A 17,449-nucleotide genomic window follows, 5' to 3' on the forward strand; every position below is an offset into this window, starting at 1 on the left:
TTTTATTTTTTTGTAATTTAAAAACGAATAACCAATGATAAGTCTAAGCTTGAAATTCATTGCTTATATTATTATAGTTACTTATAAGTATTTTATTTTGAGATAAAAATTGTAAAAAATAAAAACCGACAGTTTTTTTTATAAACATTTGAAGTATGAATTTAAACAAGATTAGATATTTACACTAAGATTAATAGTTATAATTATTTTATTATTACCTATTTAAAAAATATATTGGTTGACACTTGAAACTTTTGCGTACCTATATTATTGAAATTGATTGATATATAAAATTTTGAATTCAAAATAGTTAGATAAAGTTATTAACTATTTATACTACAAGCACTTATGAATAGCTTATCCTATGATATAATGTTACTGACTTAAAAGTTAATAAAAATAATACATTATATAAAATGTATTAATATATACCATTATAATCGTACTTTATATTATTAATATAATAAATGCTATGTTTTCTACTAAATTAAATCAATTTACCATTATATTAATAGTAAAATAAATTACTTTAAAAGCAATACCAAAAAAACATTTCATGAAATACTTATAGTAATATTAGTTAACAAATGGACTTCGCTCAGAATCGTTTTTCGTAAACAATGATTTATCTTTAAGTTCAAAGTTAACACATACATTACGCAATACACTCGACACTTACTGTACAGAAAATCTGTTACCTAATTTCTCCCTTTTTTCTTTATAATACCTATATTGTACAAAAATCAAAAATTTAAATTATAATTGATTAATTTATTTTTATTAAATATCTATTAGTTATAAAATAAATAATATACATTATATATTTGAGATAATTGTAATGGTTTATGATTATTTATTTTTCGTATAAAGTTTGTATACCACTAATTTATAAGTATTTATTTAATAAAATACTTTTATCTCATTTATTTGAAATAAATTTGATAATTATATTTTACTTTTCTTGTCAATAATAATTTTAATAATTTAGTTTACGGTGATAATATATGTAATTCTTTTTTATTAGCTTTTTAATATATATTTAATTTAATTTAGTTAAAAAGATGTAGAATAAAAAGTTAGGTGTTGAGGTATTCATATTTTTTTTTAATCTTGACAATAAAATATTTTTATAACATTATTAATGTACATATATTATGCTTTAATAAATAATTTTTATCAGTGTTATTTACTTACAATAAATTATAATGAGTACAATATGTAAAACATTCTTTTTTATTTAAAAAAATTAATAATTTGTAACAATCTGTACACGCATACATAATAATAAGTTATTATGATATCAAGATAATTTGTCAACTATACACTATATTTGTTGACATTGTTTAAATTCAGGGATTAGTAATATAATTTTTGTGTGAAATGCTTTTATAATGCAGTTTTTTAAGTTAATTTGTAGTTTTTATTAGTAGGTCATTGTGTAAGTAGAGCTATTGGCTCGTTATATACAAAAAGAACTAGTAATGATACAAAGAATAATATTTAATACGCTTGAATGGGATGAATAATGCTTGAAGATTAAAATATGTTTAAAATAAATTTATAAGTACTCGTAAAAAGAATTTATTATTTTTTAAATATATTGATTATATATTACGAGTAACCTTGTATTAAATGTTTAATTCTTAATAGCTATACATATTATATAATCAACCTAAAAGTAAGTTTGTCATAAAATTATAAACATTTTAAATATTCATAAAACAATATCACAAGTAAACATTTCCAAGATATATAACATAATATTATAAAATGCATAGTATTAAATTCAATAACCTTGTATTAAAATGTTATGTAGTTTAAAATATAGCTTTTATGGCTCATAATTATATACGTTCGAACAAAGGCAGTATAAATAAATGTATTTATATAAAAACGTCATAAAAAGAATTGATTTCACTGTATGCAGCTCAGTTAAAATGGCCACGAAAATTATTTTAGCGTCGTATTCCTTATGCAATTATATTTTTGTTTGCCTGAAAAAATATTTATAATTTCAAAAAATATTTATTTTGAAAGTACCAACTGTGTCATTTCTGTAATCAATATAAATGCATTATTCATATATAACTTTTTGAAACACTTAGGGAGAAAATGTTTTTTTTTGAATAAACCTATTCGACTATAATTAAATAAATAAATTACGAATACTTTTTTAAAATTTAAAAAAATATTTTTTCTTTTGTATTTTAGATAAAAATTTTTAACTTAAAAGCTCTAAAAACTTTGATATACTTCTAGAACTGTAGCATTTCTCTATTTATCGTAAAGTAAAACACTCAAAGAGAATAGAATTTCCAAACGTCGTCCCAAGATATTAAACCATCCAGACTCATCAATTTGTGGCGCCATATTCTGCATTCAAAGAAAACGTTCTTACGAAACGTTTTCGTCTATGTTTTGTACTAAAGTTAAGTTTAGGTGACAACACATTATATTTGAAATACGTTCTACCTCAAATTAAGTAAACATTACTTAGATTTTCGAATTTGTATTAAAGATTAAAAAAATTAATTTTTTTGTTGTCTGTAAAGCTGTGCAATAATAAAATTCAAAATTAATATACGATATTGTAAAATATATTTTATGATTATTTATACCTATATAATATTATATTTTAACAATATAAAATGAATGAAAATAATGCAGTGCATTTTCTATTAAATTCATAACATCATCACTGCAAATGACACAGCATTAAATATAACAAGAGCAAGTTGAAGGATTATTTTAATAAGCTTAGAAAATCTGATATTCAATTCTTCAGGAAAACTTTAGGGTGTATCGTTATCCCACAATATTCTCCGATTACTAATGATAAAAAATTATCTTTTGTTGCACACCACGTTGTACTGACCTAAATTAATATACTTCCACTAAAATAATTATAACGAGCAGCCATAACTTATAAATAATTGTCACATTAAATAAGATAATGTTTAATAATTTAAAAGTAAATATAATCAGAAATTAAAACCTATATAGTAAGCAGGCCATGGATTTTATTATGAAGTCAATATATATATAAATATGTATATTGCCTTTACAAAATATACTGTGCGCTTAATTCGATTTTATTCATTAATTTAAACTTTGAATAAAAATGTATTTCTAAAATGTATATATATATATATATAATACATAGTTATTTTAAAGAGTTTGTAAATCGACTAAAATTTATAAACAATTTCAATTTTTCATTCAACTACTTTTAGACAGTTTTTCGATTGATAAATGTCTCGTATTTCAAATAATTTTTGAAATAACTTATCCGTTTTGTACGCTATTTAATTTATGGAAAAAATCTCATTTACATACTTATTAGATAAAAATTAAACTTTTGATTTGAAAATGATTAATGGGTTTGTCGATTATAATATATTTGTTGTTATAACAATATAACTTATAATCATTTAACCATGTTGATATTACCCAATAATGTAATATAATTCACTAAATTAATTGTATTTTAATATACATAATACCTGTATATCCATGTGTAGATATTATGTGTTATCTATATGAGTTTCTATTTTAATGACTTTGGCTATCTCAGTATGTATTCTTATAAGTAAAATAGACCCACTATATATCATAGATATTTTGGTTATTTATTAGTTATATCATTATTATTATTACTTTTTATCGTAAAAAGGTATAATTAATTTGTTGTTTATTAAAATAATTGTAAAAAAAGACTTCTTGCGTGAAAAATAAGCAAACCTTAATTTTAAAAGTTTCTTGAATGTTATAATATATTTAAGTAAATTTTTTGCAAGTATCAATCATTCTTTATAACTTATAAGCCACGTATAATTTTTATAAACTTTAAATTACAATTTTCTCTACAACTTTCAGATGGATTGGAAATTATAGTTTTATGTCAAAGCCGCAATAGTTACTAAAAGTTATAACTTATATTAATCTTGATTTTATTGTTGTAAACCATTAAAAATATTCCACCGTAGTATTAACTGGAAACATGGGTACTTAATGTTCATATTTTATTTTTTTTAAGGATTTTAAATTTAATTAAAAAACGATGTATTATTCTACAATTATATTAAGTTTACTTATTATTATCTTATATAAAAATGTAACTTAGCCACCGAAAATGGTATGCGTTGATATTAAATTATATATAATGGAATATAAAGTTTAAATATAATTTTATAGCCCGAAAACACGAGTATATGGGGTAATTTTTATAGTGATTTGAACCTAATGGCTTGTAAAAAATATTACTGGTGGGTGTTGACTCTGGACGGAAATGTTTATTCAAAAGGAAAAAAAAAACAGATTTATAAACAAAAAACTCAATACTAATTTACGAGTAATAAAGCTGTTATAGTCTCAGATTTAAATACTTTTCATGGATCATGTTCTAAGCAATTGATTTTAAAACTTAAAAAAAATATATTAACATATTGTGTTGTTTTTAATTTATTATATTATGTGCAAAATATTTTTCAATATATTATAACAAAGAAAATATTTTATTTATTTTTTAAAATCAATACAGTTAAGTTAGGCTATATTTTTTTCATAAAATATAATTTATTTTTAAAGTTCTGAACAAAATTTGTTTAAATATTTTGAAGGATCTCAATATTAGATAATACACTTAAATATACTTTTAAACGAAATTAATAGCGGAACGTTATTGAAATAAAACACATTTTCCTATGGATTTTATATTTCTAAATGTTTGTCTTACTTTCGTACATCACTTCGTCACTATATACGTACTTATATGTATATAAACTCGATTCACCGCAAGAAGTATCGAAACATTATGTCATTAATCAATCACAACAACAATTTATTATATACTGTATGAGTAAAAACTTTGACGTATCCACACACAATACATTTAACAAGTCAACTCAACCGAATATCGCTATATTATAATGCTTTTATTGTGTAGACTGTAGATATTGAGGAAAAAATTAATATTTATTTTTCGGTTATTTAATAAAAACAAAACGAATAACTTATTATATAATTTGGCTATAAAATCGAACTGAAAAATGATAAATCTTTTTGAGAGACAATATGTACCAATAGTATGCATCGTAAAACAAATATTATGGTGCTAAAAATGTAGGTACAAAATAATTTTATAGTTTATTCATAGATAATTTTAGTATACTTAAGATTAAACGAGTAACAAGTGATTCACTTATAGGTAATTTTTTTTTTTTTAAACAAAATTTATACCAAGGAAAATATTTTGTTTCATTAAAATATGCAAATATGTTGAAAATCATATATTGTTATGTACCGTCGATGATCCCGTACTATAATGAAAATGGATACAAATTTAAAAATTACCCACCCGAATGTATACGTTTTAAATTTATAATTATATAATAACTATACATTTATCATTCTTGTTTCTGGGAAAATTCAAAAATCATTTAATCATGTCAAATTTTTACTGTAGAATCAAAATTATTTGAAAAGTTTTTATTTTTATTCACGAGAAATTATTTTATTTATTCTATAATTTTAAATATTTTTTTAAAAGTCAAATAATATACGTCATATAAATTATGCATAATAAATTTTAAAGTACTAATACTTTGAGCAAAAAGTTTTTATTCTTTATTATTTTGCATAAGGATTGTTCTATGCAAACTTTTTAACGGGTTATTTAAATATATATACACGTATCATATAAAATCATAAAGTATAATAATTGTTACACAGTGTAAATAATAAAACAAATGAACATAAATGTTATTTCTGTTTTAAAAAAGCGATGAAATAAAATTGTAAAAAATGCGACGAACGCGTAAACAATCGTAAATGTTCTTCGTTTCACTACGTAGTCACAGTGATAATAAATTATATAGTATACAGTGAGATAAATAATGATCATAACCAGAGCGGCAGCGATGGCGTATAACTATTGCTAATTTAACTTGTCGTAGAAGACTGCAATCGTATGGTTCTGGAACAAATCATATTATAATATTATTCGTCGGCCAAAAACCATCGACACTCCTTCGTCCATAAGAGGGGTAAAACAAATTATCGTCGGAGATGTATACCGCTGCCTGCACCCGTCCGTGCCAAATCAGCGTGTTCCCGTTTCACCGGCTAATGCCAAAACAGAGTTACAATAATAATAATAATAATAATAATGATAACAAAAAAATCGACTATATTATATTGTTCATTGGCTGACGTATATAGTCGTCTAGACAAGCGCGCGTGATGTGTTACACGCATGCAGTGTACTCGTAAAAGTGTTCGCAGCAGTGTACGCCACGGATTCAAAGAGTAAAATAAGCAAACACGATGCGAAAAACCGGGTAAGCGCAAAAAATACATCCATGAGTATGTACCTACGTCTATTACGTCTATATATATATATATTTGTACTGACGTATGGACGCTTGTTTGGTTCAATTTCTAAACTCGTGTTACGATCGTAAATTCGTAAAGTCTAACGATCGAGTGGTATAAACACGAGTTTGGCGTTGACCGTGGTAGGTATATACCACGGTACAAAGAATCACACACTGTAGACACATATGTATATACTTTACGTATCTCTCGATCGATTCATTTAAAACCACACGGTGCGGACGTTCGGAGTGATGTATTTAAGCCAGCATACGTCGTGAGACTTTAGTCTGAGTTTTCTCTTCTTTTTTTTTACACTGAACGATCGGTTAACGAGTCGTATTTTTCACCGAAGCTAGTTTTTTTGTCCGTCCCTCGACAAAATGGACAATACTTTGTTGAAAAAAGTAGGTATCGCTTGTTTACTATATCTACAATCCAATCGCCGCAATCGCCGCGCGCCCAAGCAGACCGTTGTGCTGATTTACGATGTAATATAGTTTTAATTTATATTATATTTTCATCAGGGTTTTTTTTTTTTGTTTTTTTTTTAACTGGTGTGTGACACGTTATAAAAATGATTCAGTCCCGATTCGCCGACGTTCAATTATCCGACTACTCGTTTTGCCGACGTGGAAACCGGTATTCGGTAAAAATGGAAAAAGTTCCTATTCTTTGACAAGTCGTAGTTTTACAAAATACAAAAAAAATGATTTTATTCAACAAACAAATTTCAAACTTTACTTCATAGCACAAAAAAACTGCAATCGGCCACAACAAATGAAAACTAAATACTCGTACAGAAAATAAGAAAAAATATTATCATTTTCAAAAGAAAGGTATCGTATTTATAAAGTTGAATGACAGATTGACATATAATAATACATTTTTCGTCTATTAACGTTACAAATTATAATTTTAAAGTTGACTTGAACAATGTATTGTAAATTCATACATATAATTTAAAATAGTAAAACAATAATATTTTTTAATATAATTAATTTTGAACTAAATATAATGGATGAGTTGAATTTCGGATATCGACAAAACGGTGTGTCGATGAATTAACATGTCGGAAAATCGGTACGTCATGATAAAAATCGTATTAAATTATCTCACGCGTAGACATGCCTATATTACACCACTGCTCTGAAAATTATAAATCGAATAGCATTATTGTTGAAGATACACATGGCTTACCTAAGCGTTATAAGAATCAAATTAAATTAGCCTACGTGTAGACATACCTATATTATACCATTATTCTGAAAATTATAAGTCGTATAGCATTCTCGTTAAAGATACACATGGCTTATAAGCGCGTCACGTTTTATTTCAATTGCTGGCAGTGGTTCGTTTATACCTTTATAAACGCTTCGTTGATTTTTCACTATTTACAAAACGTAACGAGACTACTGATACCTATGCGTTCAATTCCATAAAAATGGTCTACATAGTTCTTAAAAAATTAAAGAAAAAACAAAATAAATTGCAAAAAGGTTTTAGTAATTTGTATAGCAAATAATGTATTTTGATATTCAGAGGACCATTGTACAACTGTTAGCTTCACAAGTTAAAAGTTACCTTTAACTAGTATAAAATTAACAGCTCATAGATCTAAAAATATATTAAAAAACGTATCTAATCAGTCCAAGAAACAGTAACTAATTATTGTATATATACATATATATTATATATACCAATATAATATAGCAATAATATACCTAATGTCCTAATATAATGTATAGGTCGGAGTATAGGTACTGTATATTATAACTGCAACAGTAAGAAACATACTTAGTGGGGATCTGAGGGGGCTTGATTCACGAGTGGTACAATTGTAAGGGTGTAAGTGAATGTAAAAACATGAAAGTATCAACAAAAAAAAATGATTATTTGTTTTACATATAATAATATTATATAACGATAGTATTATAAGCTATAAATTATAATCTTAGATTATAATGACATAGTTTATAATTTGAGAGAAGGGAATTATATTTTAAACCTAAATACCTAAATACAATGTGGTACATCAAATATAATATTATCATAAATAATATAAAATATGTATAATATTAGTAGTTATCTTTTCCACCATTATAAATATTATTGAAATGTACATTTACTAGCAACCTAATGGATTATCTGAAAATAATGTTCACTTATGAAATATATAACCAAATAGGAATAAATATTCATGTTGCATTCAACGTTAACATGAATTTTATGTTAAGATAAAGACGTGTTGAATACAATATATCATTATAGCATTATCTTATTTTTTTTGTAGTTAATAAATAAAATATGAACAAATTTAATATATTGAAATTATTTTAATGACTAAATGGAAGTTTTCAAAAAGTAATATACTAGGGGTGCAAAGAAATATTTCGTTGATTTTAAATAACTTGTATAATTAAAATCCAACTATAATAAAATACTTTTCAAATCTTATATTTCAATTTGTATAAGTACATCTAATTAAAGTTTATGTTTAAAAATTCAAAATGTCACCAAACAATGTATAGGTTCATTTTTATAAGTATCAAAGTTAGTCTGTATTTACTTTACAGTTTTTATACAGCAATCTGTATATTTTCGTCCTCTTTTTAAATTTATCTTTTATTTGTTAATGATTAGAATCTTGATGATTTAATTTAAACAAGTGTGTATATAACAAGAAATAATAATAATAATTTATATTGTTCAAAGAAATCTTAAATAAAAAACAAAAGAATTTAAATTAAATTTATATCATTAAAGGTATATGTGAGAAAACTTTATATAATTCAATTACAGTCATAAGAGAAATAAGTTATCAGAGCAAGTTGAATGTTAAAAAAATAATAAAAAAAAAAGCTTGCAAATCTCTTTTTTTGTTATTGTTAAATTTAATATTCATTTAAAAATAATGGCGATAAGTTAAATCGAAAGTTGTACTTAAATTCACTGTATTAATTTATATGCGCGTTGAATATTTATGTATTCATTTTTAGGACCCTCAAATTCTAAGTATATTTCAATAATCTTTTAGTAGTCTGTTTTCCTTATTATGTACTTTTATAAAGATTTAATTAAAATCACCTTTATGCTTAAAAGCTATTACATAAAGACAGGACGGATGACTTAATACTATAATAAAATTACACAACAAATTAATTATTATTCATATTGTATTAATCCTATTAACAAAGTTGATTCAATAATAAATACATTAACTCTTGAATTGAAAAAAATATATATTTTAACCTAACTCAATAGGTATATTATCTTTAAATAAAGTCATACTATTATATTATTATGTATAAATTGATATACAACTAATGAGAATCGTAGTTACAAACACACACATTTTTTATGTGTATTTATACAAAACGATAATATAATAAAATGAGTTATAACGAACTGTCAATGCATCAATACAGGTACATACTTCAAATATATTATATAACTATAAATACATATTCAAAATGTAATGCATTATTTATATTATAATATAAATGACAGGTTCAAGAATATGATAATTGGTGCAATTCGGTTGCTAACCTAATAAATCAATAACATAAAACTACAATTATTAATTGCTTCAAAAACTAGAATACAAAATACTAATCTAGATTAATTATTTTAATCACAAATATTTGTTCACGCGTCTGCAGACGAAAAGAAATTTCAAAACTTTGTTTTTAAACTTCGTGTAATTTCCTTATTTATAGAGTATTTTACCAAGCATACTCACCCCCATTCTTTTATTTTATAATGGATTTATTCAGATTCTGAATTGTGGAATGTTTAAATATACTTAGAGACCATATTTTCAAATTCATGAGACATTTTTTTGTACTGCTTAATGAATGTCTTGTGGCAATACAAACTTCTGTTTTTCAAACGAGAACTCCTTCCTTTTTAGTATTAATTATTTAATGAATAATTTTTTTTAAGAATTTTGATATACCTAATTCAATATTCGAACGAGTAATTTTTTAAGTTATTAAAATGTTTATACTAATGATAAAAGTCTATAAATCAGGTTTAATAAAAATATAAAATAGATGTAATTTACCTAGTGTTTATTATACTTGCACTATTTTTACAAATTACAAATGTTGATAGATTAATATTAACTACTAATAGTTTCAAGTCTTCACAGCCCTCATACTTTAAATTGTATTTTGATTTGTCAACATTTTAGAAATAATTCTGCTAAATAATTTACTATAGCAAAGTGTAGTTCTCATTTGAAAAATAGAAGTTTATATTCCACAAAACGCTATTTATGTAATACAAAAAAATATTAAGAATTTAACATGTATATTTAAAAATTAAAAAAAAAACAAATTTTGAATAACAGAAATATTAAAAAATAAAAAAATGAATGAACATCCTTATCGTGAATCAAATTGTATAATACAAATATTTTGCAGTATAACATTTTTTTATTTAAATTATAATAACTATACAGATTTATAATATTTAGAATAAAAACCACATTTGATCGTTTCATCGTTTGAAATAACATTATAGTCATATTTTAATATCATGTTTAATCTTAAACAAAAATAAACTTTCAAAAAGACTATAATTAATAATTATTATAATAATAATAAAAAAAACAGAATAGCATTTTACAAGCTTATTAATACTAACAAAATATATCAAAACATTTACATACGTACAATAAGCTGCACATTGCACATATTATTATATTAAGTATAATATATTATACATTATGCATATACCCTATACATGCTCATATTGAACAGGTTTTTTACTGACACTTCAGTGATTTTTTTAATTTCAAAGTTTATTTTGTCAAAACGTTGTTTTCGTTCTTCGTAATAACATATTATATTATATTACAGTCTTATATGTCGAACCCGGTTTCCCGTCACCGTAGACCTCAGAGAAGTATAATTTTCTATACGTATTCTTCAGAATGACAAGGTCGCACTCAACTTCAAAGTTATGTGATTAATAAAATACATGTCTAGGCATCAACTAGTTAAAAGTTAAATTTAAGTTACTTTTAAATAGTTTAACGAGTTTCTTTTATAAAAAGCTAACTTCTAACTTAACGAGATATTTTCCATTTTTTAGGATAGAAATAAAATTGCATAATATTAAATATTCAGTCATTGTTCTATGTGAAATTTTTTGTTCGATTGACAACAATACGTCTTCGATGTATAAGTATAACATTATTTATTACTCATTTTGGGAAGTCGGTTGTCACTCATCAGCTTAAGCTTAAGTTTTAATCACGCTTAGTTAGAATTAGTTTAGAGTCAGAAGCCCGATCGACGATGGACTATCGGGTTCTCGGGTGCGTGACTCGGGTCTGTGGCCTATAAGTTGTTTGTATAGCTCTGCAATAAGTTTACATTCAATTATTTAACTTAAATGTTAAAGTTTGTATGCATTTGTTGATAATTATAGCATATCAATATACAGTGTTACGTAATAACTGTTTATGCAGAATCGGGTTGTATTGCTTTTTTATACGACGACGTTGATAATGATATAACTTCCTTTTGCTTTATTTAAAGTTATAAAGTTTAATTTTCTTCATTCTTTGTTATTTTAGGCATAACTAAACCCACATTAGGTACACATATTAATTAAGCTTATGTGTTTTGTGTATTTTGTGGAAATTGTGAAAACGATACGTTTTGTTGTCGAACTGATTAAAAATATACTATACACTGTTTATACTTACCAATTTAATGTTCTTGTAAATTCATATTACATAATTTAGTTTATCAAAAATTTTAATTGGATCTAATTAAAACTATTTAATACTTTTTAATAATAACCTAACTTGAGCTGAAAAATAAAATAATAGATAGTTGTTATTAATTGTATAAATAGTGTATGTATCGTATTTATCAAAACAAGTTATTCCATAGGTAATGCCTAGCTGATAAACAATAATTACTTATACTCATATACTCGTACCTAACCTACCACTCATATTTTTAATAACTTTTACCTTAGCACTGAGATTTTCTCGATAATGGCATGCGTTTATAATTATAATATATGCTAAAATAAAAATGAAATATATTAGATTTTTAAATATTATTTTCTACATTTTAATATTTATGTATTTCATCAACTAATATATTGTATAATATAGTAAAGATAGAATTTTATTCAAAATACCATTACGCATAATTAGGTAAAAAATAAAAAAACTAACCTATAATTTTTCAAGAAAATTAAAATATATATTTTTATGTAATAAAGATAATTATAAATAATTATCATATAATAATATTTCAAAATTGAAAAAGAAATCACATTATATTATTATGCATAAAACAAATATTTTTGAATGTGCTATGATTATAATATTATTGATGTCCATATCATTAATTCGTATTCATCACGTTATGTTTTGTATTATTTTCATTCTATACAATTATTTCAACAATAAGGGTTAAATGTTTACACTCACGTTAATTTTGTAAAACCGTTTATAACGTATTATAATAATATTATCTATAATAATCTAACCTAACCTAAGTGTTATTATATTTATAAAGTTTGAATTCTTTTGTTGCTTATCAAAAAAGGTAAATAAAAAATCTTTCCGGAAAGTCCAACACACGCCTTGTTACATCTTCATGTCATACATAATTTAAGTAATCTAACAATAACGTACCAACATATTTTATTCGTGTTGACCACACGTGACGTATAATATTATATTTTGTTTGCATACATCCAATGATATATACTATTATTATACGTTTCGTACGTTAAAACGCACTATAAAACATGCGAATAATAAAAATAAAAATTGATGTACGTAATATATATATTTTATATTACATATATGTATATATTGTTCTAGTTCAGTTCCCATTATCATTAGGTAGGTACATCAAATTGAATAAACACTCCGATGATGAATACTATAATATATTAATATACATCATATTATTGTAGTAAAATCTTTTTTTATGAATACCTATGAAATAAAAAAAAGTGTTTCGTGGTAGATTTAATTTATTAAATGTGTGGTAGACATCATATAATAAAGTTTTAATAATAATTTTCAACATCAAATAAAATTTCAGGGATAAATCAATATTCGATATCGAATACAATACGTCTTTCTTTTATACAATTTATTTTCATTATGGTATATATCTATGTACAATAGGCTTACAAATGTAATACCCTAGAGGATTATAGCTGGAATAATGTAGCTATATGTCTAATTAAACGTAATCACACATTTACTGGAACACATAAAAATATTATATCTTATTTTAATTCGCAGGAGCTCCCCTACTTTAATCTTATAAAAAAAAACTATATGTCTATGTATTATAGAACTTTAATTTTAACCAGCAACTACAGCATATTACTTATATTATATTATATCGTATTATATTTGTCCGTGCCTACAACACTGTAAGAGCCGGAATATAAATAAGATAATTTGATAAAACTCGTCTTCGTCACAATGAACATATTGTTCAATTGCAGACTACTCAAAATCCTCAACATTGCCATTCATTCATCAGTATATTTGTTTACGATTATAGTTCTATCATTATTTCTCTCTCTTTCTCCGTCAATGTCAGATCGATCCATTTCACCATGGCGTCGTCAGTGGCGGCGTTTGACATGTTTATTAAAGCACGCATGCGACACGTTTTCTCCAAGGTCGTTTTCTACCAGAAACTCATTAAAAGGAATTTTATTGGTAACTGCTAAACCCGCCTGCGCCCCATCGTCGCATATATCCTTTGCGAAGAATCCTTGGCTAAAGTATGGCGCCGACCAGCGTAATGTGTCTGACGTCGATCTGTTCAGAGTTAATCAACTCCCGCGACGGCGTCGCATGCAATTATTTTACTCCTCAGTTTTACTCAATAGCGTGTTTAAATTTCATTTGCAGAACTCGTATAATATAATAAAAAAAAAAAAATATACATTTATTTTATTAAAATAACAGCACCACGTCCGTCAGGGTATAGCTTATTACGACTGCTGTGAATAAACTAAAATAGGGTAATAGGTATTAATAGTGGATTTAAGAATTTAGGACAAAATATCCTGTACTAAAATATCCAATGGATAAAATAACCACTGTACAGGACAAGATATCTAAATAAATATTTTTTTATAAAAACCTGTTTAAAAAGAGATTATTAACACATTATTTTTTTAGTTAGATACATTGTTTAAATTACAATTTAAAAATATTGAATAATAGGTATAATAATTATATCTCTAGTTAGGCTTGGACTAATTTATTATGTCTACTGTGATATAAATTATAGATATGATACACGTAATTGCAGTGTAACGCCGATAACTAAAACAATTTGTAACTAATTTACCTATTATTATTTTATAAATGTATTATTAAATGTTATTGGAATGTGATTTAAAAATAAACAATGTATTAATATTCTCTTTTTAATCAGGTTTTTATAATATATTTTTTTATTTGTATATTGTCCTATATAATTACATTGGTTATTTTATGACAGGATATTTTGTTCCAATACACAGTTTTAAAGATACGTTTGCATATTTAAAATTCTAAAACAAAAATCACGAAGTCAATAATTGTATGGGGTGCATTTTAATGTGTTTCGAGGTTATAAATTAAAAAGTAAGGTTTTTCGGAAAAATTATTATTACTGTAAAATCAATAGCCATAAGACAGAGTTTTGACCCAACCCATAATCTAATGTATATAGGAAATATATTTCATATTTTTATGTATAATATTATATAAATGATTATAATGTTATACATACATTTATTTATGCATTACGCGTACCATAATAATAATATTATTCTGGATATAGTTCCTAAAAATTATTATAATACCTAATAGTAACATTCTTAGAATTGTGTAACGACACCTAATAAACAATTTTTTTCTAGTACCGTAAAATATAATTCTTATACTTACTTTGTTTTTAATTTTAGAATCCCATTTTAAATTTTGACCAATTCAACGTGACGAACGCGATAAACGAGACGTCCAAAGCTATCGTAGAGTCGGTTATGAGCACAACGATGATAAACGACGGACCGCTGGTGGACAGCGACGCCGTATCGCCTGTCACGCTGAGCATGGAATGGAGTAGGGTGGCCAGGCTGTTGATCATGCTCGGCCTGTCCGTCATCGGCAGCATCGGTAACGTGTACATGATCAGCTCGGTAATGATTGAGGACCATCTCAACAAAAGGGGTGAGTACTTATAATTGTGCACCAACGACATTATAATGTATAATATAATATTATTATTCGAGTTATAGAACACTGCACAGGCTGATATTTTAGATTCTGAGTGGGGCAATGAATGTATTCAATGAATGATGTCTGTTATTTTTTTTCTGTCTGTCATCATTCTTTGGAACAGTAAAATACGCTTCGCCTTTAACTTTGACGATGTTTTTTGGTTAGCAAATTAGATTTAAATGAAACTTGAGGGAGAAATCGAAAGGGAAAAAAATTTACAGTACCTTTTAAAATATAAAGAAAAAATAAAGAAAAACGGGAAATTTTACGCAAGACAAGTATTTGACAAAATTGTTTTGTATTTTCGGTGTAACTCGAAAACAAATAACAGCAAAAACTTTAATTTGTTTACAAATATTCTATAATACGTGATAAAATTTTCAAGATTTTGATTTTTTCAAGCTAATTTTAAATATTTTTAATTTTATCTGCAAAAGTTTGAATATTTAATACAAAGTTATAAGTAGTTTATACTAAAACTAAAATATCTTAAGGATATTTAAACACACTTTTCTTTTCATAGACATTTTAAATTCAGATTTAGATGATTTTAGTAATTTTATTGTACTTAATTTAAAAATATTACTCATGGATAGTTTAAACTTTTAACATATATTATTATATTTTATGTGCACAATGACATTTTAAAATGCCACGTTTTCGGAAAAAATTGAATTAATCTAATAACTAATAGTAAAATGAATTACTCTAATAGCAATATAAATAAACATAATATGACATGAAATATAGTTAGTAATATATTATGCTAACAGACCGTCTTCGCTCCGAATCGTTTTTCATATGCAATGATTTATCATCGAATTCAATTTTAATACAATATACATTACAGTGAGTTACGCCTCAATAACGAAATTCACTCGACACCTACAGCAGAGCAGTTACCTAAACTATTTCCCCTTTTTTAAATATGAATCAGCAATTTATGGCGTGATTTTTTAGTTTAATATAGATATTTTTAGTGGTTAGATACCGAATCAAAATAATTCTGTGAAACATTACAATATAAATACGTTGAAAGATTTTACTAGGAGTAATTATAAATTGTCCATAGTAAATAACTATTATTATAATGCTAGTCGGACGAAATGAAGTGTGGTGGCCGATGGGGTATTCCCATGATATTCGTTGTGCTTTTGCAGAATATGAAATCGAAAACAATAAATAGGTTATTGGTATTTGAAAAAATATGAGCTATAAAAATATTGAATAACTCAGAAACGGTTTAAATAGAGCACTCGAATTATAATGAAATAAAATCAGATTCGTATTTACTTTAGAGGAAGTTGGCGCAATATTTGTTTTTTTCTCTCAGACCCAGCGCAACATACACAAAACGTATTCACATAAAATAAAAACATTTATTATTACAAAAATTATAGAGAATAATATTATTAAGGTTTCGATATAACATTGGTTTTGTATTTTATTATTATTATTATTTGACCTATTTGACTTTATATTCGGAATTTAAAAACAAGAAAACTTTTTTTTTATTTAAATATATTTTAAATTATTTTGAGAGAGACAATATTTAGTCAAAATCGATTTTCGATATGACAAACCTACAAAAATATTATTCTCTATAATTTTTTTAATGGGTAATTTTACTTTAAAGATTTCTAAAAACACAAACAAAAATGATTTCGCGTGAATACGTTTTGTCCGTGTTGCGAGTTGGCCAGAAAAAGAAAACAAATAATGTATTGACGTCCTCTTAAAACCTTCACAAATAACCGCTGGCTAATTTACTTCAAAAATATCGCTCAGTTACTCGATAAA

The 17,449-nt window shown here is 24.9% G+C and overlaps 1 protein-coding gene and 1 long non-coding RNA gene across 4 annotated transcripts in view; one reads left to right on the top strand and one right to left on the bottom strand.

Annotated features, from left to right (window-relative positions):
* Positions 1–17,449, top strand: part of LOC132919462 (melatonin receptor type 1A-like) — a 110,319-nt gene that overhangs the window by 68,298 nt on the left and 24,572 nt on the right. For 2 of the 3 annotated variants that reach the window (XM_060981097.1, XM_060981098.1), the window contains exon 3: positions 15,334–15,598. In XM_060981097.1, the coding sequence (XP_060837080.1) occupies positions 15,334–15,598 (265 nt within the window). Of the gene's footprint in view, positions 1–6,632; positions 6,780–15,333; positions 15,599–17,449 lie in introns of those variants that run through there. The other variant, XM_060981099.1, reaches the window with a different exon arrangement.
* LOC132919465 (uncharacterized) overlaps positions 1–17,449 on the bottom strand; it is a 42,485-nt gene that overhangs the window by 9,054 nt on the left and 15,982 nt on the right. The gene's annotated exons all lie outside the window — the stretch shown is intronic.

The sequence above is a fragment of the Rhopalosiphum padi genome, chromosome 2 (assembly GCF_020882245.1).
Source record: "Rhopalosiphum padi isolate XX-2018 chromosome 2, ASM2088224v1, whole genome shotgun sequence".
Classification (NCBI taxonomy): Eukaryota; Metazoa; Arthropoda; class Insecta; order Hemiptera; family Aphididae; genus Rhopalosiphum; species Rhopalosiphum padi.